The 10876-nt window shown below is 59.6% G+C and overlaps 1 protein-coding gene across 1 annotated transcript; it reads right to left on the reverse strand.

The window, feature by feature from the left end:
- Nucleotides 1-46: 46 nt before the first annotated feature.
- GDPD2 (glycerophosphodiester phosphodiesterase domain containing 2) lies at nucleotides 47-10641 on the reverse strand. The gene is given in 16 exon segments (XM_034064234.1): nucleotides 47-1016; nucleotides 1302-1330; nucleotides 1787-1898; nucleotides 1901-2214; nucleotides 2554-2705; nucleotides 3492-3707; nucleotides 4202-4352; nucleotides 4869-4951; nucleotides 5388-5533; nucleotides 5966-6059; nucleotides 6423-6521; nucleotides 6792-6851; nucleotides 7051-7144; nucleotides 7218-7321; nucleotides 8362-8504; nucleotides 10586-10641. Coding segments are annotated over 15 exon segments (1821 nt in total). The 5' UTR covers nucleotides 8476-8504; nucleotides 10586-10641; the 3' UTR covers nucleotides 47-963.
- Nucleotides 10642-10876: the final 235 nt, after the last annotated feature.

A 10876-nucleotide genomic window follows, 5' to 3' on the forward strand; every position in this document is an offset into this window, starting at 1 on the left:
CGCTGGCTGGCACTTGGCCGGTTTATTGACGTAAATACAAACAACTAAAACTGACCCGACCCCTTCCCAAGCTCCAGGCCCTGCTGCATCCTGAGCCCCACCACTCACCTCCCTGCCCATCCCCGCAGCCTTGGGGCAGCAGGACCGTGACTGTGGTCCTGCCACCCCGGCCGCCACCACCCCTCCCCACACAGCAACAGGCATCAAGTGCTGCATGGGGTGCCAGAACCCTGGTGTGCAAACATGAAGCCAGCAGCAGCAGGGGCAGAACTTATGTGCAGCACAAGGGTGTGCAGGGCTCAGCTCCCCTGCAGCTAGTGAAAAAACACCCCAAACCCCCTGTCCCTTTCCTCAAGCTAAGGGGCAGGGCAGCCCCAGGAGCAGCACTTCGTACAAGGTTTCCCATCACTGGCTGCAGGTTTAGCGTCATGGAATGGTTTGTGTTGGAAGGACCCTCAAAGCTCATTTAGTCCAACTGCCTGCAAGGAGCAGGGACATGTTCAACTAGACCACATTGCCCAGAACCACAAACAGCCTTGCCTGGAATGCCTCCAGGGATGGGGCATCCACCACCTACCTCTCTGCAGAGTTGCTGATAACAGGCAGAGGCTGCCCTTCCCCTGCACCAAACAGTGACCCAACCCCTCACCAGTCTCCAAAGGCCATGGCAGAGGTCTCAGCCCTAGCACTGCTGAATGAGTGCTCAGCCCCCAGGCACAAGCCAGTCCCAGGAAAACCCTGAAAAGACTCCAGTTCCTCCCTGCCCGTGGGAACTGAGTACCCATTTTTCCAGGCCTTTTCAGCTGAGGGCAGTTGTGCACCATGAAAGGAGCCAGGAAGGCTACAGGGGATGGAAGCCTCAGGAAGAAGTCTATGAAGGGTCCTTGAAGCTGGCCTGAGGGATGCTCCCCACTGCAGCGGTGCAGGGCTCTGGCTGGCCTCCACCGTAGCAGCCCTGAGGGATCACTCCTGCATCAAGCTGTTGATCTTTGTGAGCAGCACGTCTGTCTCGGACTCTAGGGAGACGCAGAGAAAACAAACTGTCATCCTGGGCACTCTCCCGCAGCCACAGGCAAAGCAGCCTGAAGAGCAGGTTTGAGGAGTCCCAGGGAATGTGGGATTCCCCAGTGCTGCCCCAGAGGGCTGTTTGCTAAGGGCAGGACTCCGTGGGTTGGGATTCCCTTCCCTCCCCTGGCCATCCCAAACCACTCTGTCACGTTCAGCTGGAGAAAGCTGCCTGCCCGGGAGGCACAAGCCGGGCTGCGAGGGAGGGAGGGCTGCTCACATTCCTGCACACTCACCCGCTGGCCGTCTTCTCTGTGAGCATTTCCTAGGAGATGGAATAGGATCGATGTTAGCATGTCAGGCTGGCCTCCCCGCCCATCCTCCAAGCTCCCAGATGGAGACTGTGGGGCCCCCCAGGACAAAAGAGCTCCACGAGAATCAGCTCTCTGTGTCTGCAGCACTGCTAAAGGAGCAGGGCCAAGGTCTCTCAGCCTCCTCCCACCAAGCCCTGGGGTGCAGAGTGTTCACTAAACATGAACTAATGCATCCAGTGGCTTGAGAAAGGGTCAGGCCAGAGTTCTAGCTGCAGCCTGATGGTAAAAGCTGTCTCCACACGTTGCTCTCTCACATATACAGACAGGAGAAGCGCCCCCAGGATCTCAGTTCAGAGAGGGGTGGCAGCAGCTACAACCATGTTTGAGTGTGTACCATCCACGCGGGGCACGCTACAGCCTCCCTCAGTAGAGCTGCCTGTGTGAGGGGGGAAAGGGATCCAACATACTTGACCAAGAAGAAGGCCCAGAGGATGGTGAGGAAGGAAAAGCAGTCCACAACAACCCAGATCATGAGGTACGTGCTGCTGGGCTGCAAGGAAACGAGACAAGACATGAGTCCCAGCCAGGGGTGGTGTGCCAGCATCCCTTCTGCTCTACGCCAGCACAGTGCAGAGCAAAAGCCATCCTCCAGGCAGCTGGCTGCCCAGGGCTGGGGCAGAAAAGGGACCCACATGCACCTGAGGCACAGGGGTGTGGGGCATGGTGAAGGATCAAGGGGTCACTTACAAGCAGCCAGATGGGGTGTTTCATCTCCTTGAGCACCTGGCAGGCATTGGTGGTGACAGAGCTTACCCCAGAGCACCACAGCACTGAGAAGAGCCAGGGCTGGTTCACCACATACAGGTTGACAGAGATGTTGTCCCGATGGTACTGCCTGCACAGGGATAGCTGTGGTCAGAGCAGCAGACAGCAAGGTGCCAGCACACTCAATGTACAGCCAGAGAGGACTGTATATCTGGGATGTGATCCAGCATTTGCAGCCACATGGAACACCTGTCTGGAGAGCCAGACCTGGGGTGGATTTGCTGGCAAGGCAGAGGACTGCAGCCAGCTCCATCCCCTGCACCAGCCCTGCCTAATAAAGCATGCTTGTCATAAGGCTGCAGCACACATTCCCAGCACCTGGCTTGAGCTGGCCCCCACCTCTGCCAGCCCCTAGGAAAGAACTGGGGGAGTGTTCAGACCCTACAGCTCCTGGGCACGGAGCTCTCACCTGATCTCCTCAGAGCTCATGTCCTGGTAGGGCAGATTCACGTGCAGTGGTGGCTCCTTCTCATCCTGGAGTCTCTTCCGTCCGTAAACTTGCTGAATGTCTGGGGCTTGCTGTTTGACCTGTTCCCGGAAGCCATCCGGCAGCCAGAGGACCTAGGCAAGAGCCAGAGAGCACATACAGAGGAGAGGTGCTCCAGAGAGCTGGTTCAGGCACACATGGTCTGCTCAGACAGCTGCTCCCTGCCTCTGTCTCTATGCTCAGCTCCTCCATGAGGATCTGAGTCAGGAGAGTGTCCTAAGAGCTTGTCTCAGCCAAGACCCCACTGAGGGGAGGAAGCAGTTCCAGCCTAAAAAACTGCAGCAATTATGTCCTTTCTGGGTCCTTGAATGGATCGAGCAGCGCATCCTTTTGTCCCCAACTCTGCAGCAAGGGTGCATCTTGGATCAACACTACATCACACCCTTTGCTACGTCCCCTCCAGCTCTCCATTCCCAAAAAGCCAAGAAGGGAAAGCACCATTTGGGTGCTAATTCATCCCCTCAGGGCAGCACATCTTCTGTGCTGCAGAGGTTAGATGAAGTGCAAAGGCAACATAGGAGGTTGCTGCAGGAGTTCAAGAGCTGCAGGGAGAGGTGTGGCCCAGTGTGGTGAGTGGAAGCCTGAGCATTTTTTCCTGCCCCTGCTGGCACTCTTGTTCCCCTCCCTATACTGAGTCACTGTTTGCACGCCAGGGTGGCCAGTGCTGGGGAACCAGAGTATTTCAGGTATCTGAAGCTGTGGGCATTAACCCTCTGATTATTGGCAACTTCTCCCAGCTAGAAAATACCATGGCTGGCCAGCGCTCCCCAGCAGGGATCACATATGACATGTGGGTATGGGGTGGCAGGGATGCACAATGACAGCAGAGCCTGGCAGCCCTGGGGCTGTGGCCAGCTCACCTGCTGCAGTGGGATGCCCGACTGTAAGATCACTTCCAGGGTGGCATTGACGAAGCTCTGGTAGTCACTGTGGTTCTCGGGCCGGAGGTCAAACATGATGGAGAGGTTGCTCTGCTTGGTTGCCTGTAGCACCTCCTTCAGGGATGGGATCCTCTGTTTAGTCGCCCAGTAGCGATCGCCATCAGAGAGACTCTGCACGGTGGGAAACGGCCTCCGCTGCAAGGGTGAGAGTCAGTCATGGGAAGCCCCACCATAACCTTTCACCTCCCAGACTGGTGCCCATCCCAGGCTCTCAGTTCTCCACCCTGGCCTGTCCACATGCAGACAGGCACAGGGATGATTTCCCTGCACATCCATGGGGTGCCTCTACCCTTTTCCCCACTAATAGCACAGTTCAAGCAGCTCAGCCATTGGTTAGTCACCTTTTGGGAAGAGCTTTGCCCCAGCTGCCTCCAAGCCCAGGCAGGCTGTGCAGCACGAAGCGAGCACGAGACATCTCCCTCAAACCAGCCTCCTCTGTGACTCAGCTGAGGAGTCAGAACAAACCCCAGCTTGGGGCAGAACCACACCCAGAGGATTCATGCAGGCATGGAAGTGCTTTCACACCGTGTCCAGGTGTCTGCCAGGACCAGTGTTCCTGCAGGAACCTTCCCCAGGGCAGGGCTCGTGCTTCACCCACCCGTGACCAGCCACCCCAGGAGCACCCTGACCTCCAGGAACCAGCTGCCCGCATCCAGCTGCTGCAGGTCTGTCCAGTTGAAGGCGGTGCTGTTCAGGGCAGCCCTCTCAGGGAACACATCCTGCACGTTGGTGGTCCTGGTGAGCTCCTCATCATGCATGAGGAATGGGACCCCGTCAGCACTGGAAAACAATCAAGAGGGAAACTGTGCTGCAAGCTGTTTTCTCCTGTCCCTGCCCTGGCATTTCTGCCCCCTCCCAAGCTAACCTGCTATGGTAACCCCCACCCTTATGCCTACTTGTGATCCTCTACACAAAAATGTGAGTGTCTGGAAGGTACAGAGCACCTAGAGACCAAGTCAGGAACCAAGTAATTCCTTGCTCACTGCAACAGCTCTCCCCGTAACAGGATTACATAAGATGAACTAGAGTCATAGTCTGTTTTCCAAGTTGTACCTCCCTACTAATGCCCTGGAAGGCAACCTGCATGGGAAGAACAGAAACTCAGGACCTCTCCCAGATCATTGGGACATCAAGTTGAAGCCAGTCCCATACTGGCAAGGTTTGAATGGCAGAGCCCTTTGAACAGATACAGGCTGTACCAGTCCTCCAGGCGTATTCTGGAACACCCCATATGAGAGGTGACATCCCAGCATACCTAAGCCCTTTCCTCCCTTTGAGTCCCTGCTGCCTCTTTACCTCACCATGATGTCTGTCTCAAAGACTTGCACATTGCAGTCCACTGCCTTCTGCAGTGACATGAGGGTGTTTTCAGGGGCCAGCTGGAAAAGGAATGGTAGAAATGGTGTTAGTGCAGAGGGCAGGGGCAGGAAGGGGAAGGATGCAGGCACTAGCCCTGCCTGGCTGCATCCAGCAGCTTGCCTGGACTCTAGAGCAGCCACAATGAGACATGGAGGATGGAAAAGGCTGGGTGCAGACAGCCAGAGCTTGCCTAGTCCCTGCTTCCCAGCCCACACCACGTAGCCAGGCTTTCTGCTGAGGGTCACCAGCTCCTGGTCCAGCAGCACTCGGCAAACAGCTCTGCTCTTCTCACCCCATGCTCACCCATCTCCAACTCTGTGCTGCCCTGGCTGGTGTGGGGACCCCAGCACTCATCCAGGCCTGCAGCAGCAAGCTGGTCCGCTGGCCAGGCACAGCCTGGTTTTCACTGGCCCCATCCACCCTGACCATGTGCCAGGGCTAGTGCTGGTCACTTACCATGGGTGCTCCTCGGTGGCCAACCAGGGCTGGCTTGGGGGGCAGCTCGTTCTCCTCCATGATGCAAGGAGAGGTGATCCCCAGGGGAGCCAGATACAGCATGATCATCACCATGCAATACAGAATCAGTAGAAACACCTTGAGACCTGCAGGCAGAGACAGAGAAGACAGATGGGTGAGGTGTAGAGGAAGAGGAAGTGTTTTGTGGGCTGTCAGGAATAAGCCAAGGAGGCTTCACCTGGCATTAACTTATGGTGCCCCTAGGTCAGGCTTTGCATCCCCAGCCTCAGGATCACTACAGATTTATTCCTGGCTCGCTACATGTCCTTGCACTCCAGCCCAGCACTTCTGCAGGACTCGGTCTGCCACCCATAGTCCTTCAGTGAGGGCTGAAACTGCCCCTGACACTGAGCGGAAGCAGCAGCCAGTAGGAGTTACTACCAGACTGAGAACTGGGGACCTCTTCCACTGCTCCTACACTCTCTGTGCACCACTGTGCCACCAGTGCCACTCAGCTGGGTGACAGGAAGCAGGGCACCAGCTGAGGTGGGAGCTGGAGACCTTGGAGGGGACATTACCTGTCTTGCGGGTACGATAGATGAAGCTGGCCAGGGGCCAGGCGAGGATTGTCATTCCCACCACAATTCCAATATGCAGAAAGGGGCCTGTTGCCTGGAGAGCAAAGGAGGGTGTCAGCCAGCAGCAGCTCAGCCCCTGTCCCCAAAACCCACATGCTCTAATGCCAGGGATCTGCCACCGCTGGAAGAGTCATAGTGCCAGGGAAGGAATGGGCTCCTGGGGGGGATCTGAACAGAGTCCCCACTGATCCAGCCACCATTCCTCACCCTGACTGCAGTGCTGCAGGCAGAGCTGCAAGAGCAGGAGCAGCACCTTGCCTTGCCAGGCAGCAGAATCAAGGGCAGGGACTTAACCTCCATGGAAGAGCCATGCTGGGGGCTCCAGCTGCCACCCTTCAGCTCATCCCCACAGGCCGGGTACCGCGGGGGAGTCCCAGGTATCGGGGAGTGCACTCACCTGCAGGGAGGTACGTGCACTTCTCCACTCCTCCGCCCACTTTATTCCCAACCCTGTGAAGGCTGCAGCCACCACCAGAGCAGTGAGGATCAGCAGGGCCTGTGGGGCACGGCATAGGGCAGTTAGAGGAGCACACAGTGTCCTGCAGGCCAGCTCCCAGCTGAGCCCCTACAAGTCCCAAGACCCCACTTCCTCCATCTGGGGAGCACTGTACCCCATGCTCTGAGCAAAAGGAATATTCTCATCTGAAATAGACGGCTGGGGCACTAAGCCCAGGTGAGTGGGGACACACAGCCACCCTTTGGTGACACAGCAGCCATATGCAGCCCCATAGGCTGGTCACAGCTCCCTGCACCCCCAGTCTCTCACCTTGTGCAGCCAGTGTAGCTTCAAGGGCTGGCCACAGAGCTGCAAGCACAGAGCAAGGACCTGTGAGAAGAACAAAGAGATGTGAGGGCAGAGGACTTGGCCACAGGAGCTCTGGCCCCCTGATACAGGCAGAGGCGCTGGCCAAGGTCAGGCTGAGCCAGCCCCAGCTCTGGATGCTGTGGGCTCCCCCGTGGCAGCCAGCCCGTGCTCAGCCCAGCTCCATACCCTCACCAGTCCCAGTGCCACCAGTGGGGCTCACCAGAAGCACAGTGGAGTAGGTGATCAGCACAGCCGTGGCTATGAGCAAGACCAGCGACCAGTCCAGCCACAACTTCCTCTGCTTGAAGATGAACCTGTCAGCAAAGGGGACAGTCAGAGGGGCAAGGGTGGCATGGGGAGCAAGACTGGACGTGGGATCCTACTCACTCATTGAAGTTGTGGAAATCATTGAGGATGATGATGGCAAAGTACAGCCACACCAGTGTGAAGAGGAAGACACAGAAGAGGAAAAGGAACCAGCTGCAGTCGCCCTGGAAGTCAGAGATGACACCTATGCACACATCTTCAGGACATCTAGCCGCTGGCTAGGTTCTGAGAGCCCTGAGCAGCACCCAGCTTGCAGTCACTTGCACAGGGTGGCACAGCAGGCACCGACTCACTGAGCTGCCCCATGGAGAGGGAACAGAGCTGTCCAGGAGCTGGACCCATTCTACAGGAAGATGGACCAGCATCTCCTACAATAAGCAAAAAGCTGCCAATGCCAGGCTGGGGAGGACAGTCCCTGGGGCAGGACTGCACCCTGCCCCATGCAGCAGCCCCTGGGAACAGGCTGGGACTTTGGACATGGGAAGGGGCAGGTTCTGTCCCCTTCCAGCTGGGTGACCTGTGGGCTGCATGAGAAGGGTGCTGTGCCTCAGAGCTGTGACTGCAGTGGGTAGCCTGCAGACTGCTGCTGTGTGCCCAGCCGAAGCTGGGTGCAGCTTCAGGGTCGGTAGCCCCCAGCCCTGTGCTCTCGGGGAGGTGAGGGGTGCTATAGGTGCTGAGTGGGACACCCAGCAGCCCAGCCCGGCTCACACATTCCAGGCAAGACAGAACAAGCATCGGCACAGCCGCTCCCATGGGAGTTGGAGATCTTGGAGAATCCCAGGCCTCACCCCTCCCCAGTTACAGATTGGCAGGGACACCCCCTCCCTGCACCCCACACCCAGCCCTGCAGCCCTGCCTCCCACGTGCCTCGGCGGGCTCTCAGCACCCGGGGACCTGCCCGCAGGGAGCACCGTGCTCCGGGCACGTGTGAGCCATGTGCCAGCACAGGCACAGCCACTGCTCAGCATCACCGCTCTGCTTCTGCCATCACCCAGCACAGCCGCCTCACCCCCCACTGCTGCCGCACACCCAGGGTGCCAGGGAGCACCCCAGCTCTGCTGGGGCTCAGCCCTGCTTCAGGACCAGTGGCAGTGGCTGAGTCCCCCCAGCCAGAGCCTCTCCCCACCCAGCCACCACTCTCATCCTCCTGCCCAGGGGCTGCAAGCCCCAGCTCAGCATCACCACCACCACCACCTGGTATCACCTTGGTGGTTCGCAGGCCCTTCCTCTTCTCCTTCTTGGCAGTGATCCACTGGCAGCTGTAGAGGCAGAGCAGGCACGTGGCGCAGGGCCGGCCGCAGCTGGGAGGGTCTGCCATAGCGCTGGGCTGTCCCAGGCACAGGTATCCTGTGGGATGTGCATAGCACATTGGCACAGACCTCCCAGCACACCACCCCTGCCCCTGGGGATGGGGCACTGCAGCACCCTGAGGCCAGGTACCCCGGAAAGTGCTGCCCCAGAGCCCTGTGGCATAGCGGGGCCGCTGGCTGTGTCCCCAGGCAAGGCACAGTGCCAGGGACAGTGGAAGCAGAGGGTGCAGGCACAGCCTGTTCAGCAGGCTTCCTGGGACCCTTTGAGCAGCAAGCCTGAACAAGCCTGGCACTGGCAGGAGCACAGCCTGATCCCCAGCTGGGGTTCAGTGCTCCACTGCGAGCCAAGAGTACCAAGCAGGCTTCAGGGGCTGCGGCCTTGCTGTCCAGCTTGACAGCCTTGCACCCAGGCTCCCCAAGAGCTGCAAGGACCCCATGCCACAGCCTGGGGCTCCTGCCCCTAGGGGTACATGAGACACGCTGGGAAGTCAAAGTATCATGGAATAGTTTGGGTTGGAAGGGACCTTAAAGCTCAGGGAGCTCCACATAAGGTCTCTCTTTATCCACCCTGAGAAACCCCATGTTTAATATCACTTGCCCTACTTTGAAGCTGATGCCCCTTCTCATCCCAACCTCCCCAGCAGGCCAGGCACCCACGCAGCACTATCACCCTACAGATTAAGGCAGACTCTCATTTCACTGTGACCATTGAGCCAGGCATGGGAGCCAGCTGACCTCATCCTCTCAGTGTTAGGGACAAGGATGTGCCCAGCACAGCCATGTCCCATTCCAGCTGGGGACCTGGAGAAGGGAAACAGAGCTAGCCCAGGCCCTCCCAGCCCCAGCCAGCTACACCAGAGTGGCTCTGTCATGCCCTGTCTATGGCTAAGGTCAGCCTGGTGTCCTCCACAGCAGCACCCCAGGGCAGCACCTCGCTCTCAAATACCTCTAGTACACTGGTGTCCAGGGCTGGGGTGCAGAGATTCCCCTCTGAACCCACATGGAGCAGCAGCCACTGGGGCACGTACAGCCAGGTACCAGCCCAAGAGCTGGACCCCCCCCCCCCCCCCCAGTCAGCTTCTGCAGGTGGGGGGAGGTCTGGGGCTGCCAGCATAAGGTCCAGGCAGCCAAGGTGCAGGGGATGGGGAGCAGCACAGCGGTGGCCACATCTGCTGCCCCCCTCTGTCTTCTAGGGACCAGATCAGCAGCTGTGACCTGCTCAGTCATCCCACCGAAGAAGCCAGCCTTAATGCAAGCACTGGAAGCCCTGGGTCTGGCAGTTTCCCTCCCTGATGCCGAGGGGCTCTGGCTGCAGGCTAATATCCCTGCTGTCACCAGCAGCTGAGACACCACTTCCACCTGGGCTCAGGCAGCAACCCTTGGGATTTGCCTTGTCCCCCTTTCCGTGCTCACACAGGCAGAGCAGGGAAACCCTGCCTGACTTGGCTCCCACAGGGTACAAAGTGCAGCAGGAGTGGCTGTGGGGACCAGCAGAACTTCAGCACTCAGCTGCTTCAAGAGGCTATTGCTGCCAGGAGTGGAGCTTGACAGAGGGGTGGCATGGGACTGGCCACGAACCTACACCGCGGCGCTGTCTGGAGGGTTTGGAGGAAAATGCCAACACTCGTCCCCAGTTCCAAGTGGGACTGCAGCAGCAGCAGCAGTAGTTACTGCGCACCACCGCTGTATAGGGTGCAGGTCCCAACCAGATCTAGGCTAAGCATGCAGCTGACCCTGCTCAGCTTCTGCTTTGGCCTCTGGCTCCAAGGAGGGGCTGGGACTCTGCCAGGAGCTCCCCCCAAAACAACCCCCCCGGCCCTAGCGTGGGGGGCACAGCGGGCTTGAAGGGGTGACAAGCCCGTTGCTGTAGTCACCGGCCGGCAGCATGCACTCGCACCCCCGCAGCGGTGCTGGCACAGCACAACCAGAGGCCAAGGGCAAGACCCGCTTGCCCTGCGGAGCCGAGCCAGCCCCGGCAGGGCGGCAGGAGCTGATGCCGAGCCCCAGCGTGCCCTGTGCCCACGGGCAGAGCCGCACGGTCACAGCAATGCCCTCGAGCCCCGCTCCGCGGCCCAGACCCCCCCGGCTCCCCCCGCCCGGCGGCCGGGACAGAAGTACCTGCAGCCGCTGCCCCGACGCTGCGCTCCCGCGGTGCCGGTGAGGGCCGGTGAGGGCCGGGCTCCGCGCTGGGCGGCCCCGCGCTGCTCACACCCGCCTGGATGTGCTCGGGGCCCACGCGGGGCCGGTCCCGCCCGCAGCGCAGGGGCGGGCCCCGCGCCCGGGACAGGGGGAAGGGGCCCGGGGGCAGCCCGAGCCCCGAGAAGTGGGGGGGGGGGGGGGGGGCGGGGATGCCAAGGGGAGACTTTCCCGTCCGTGCAAGGGAGGATGGGCAGGCACGTCCCGCACCGC

The sequence above is a fragment of the Melopsittacus undulatus genome, chromosome 6 (genome assembly GCF_012275295.1).
Source record: "Melopsittacus undulatus isolate bMelUnd1 chromosome 6, bMelUnd1.mat.Z, whole genome shotgun sequence".
NCBI lineage: Eukaryota > Metazoa > Chordata > Aves > Psittaciformes > Psittaculidae > Melopsittacus > Melopsittacus undulatus.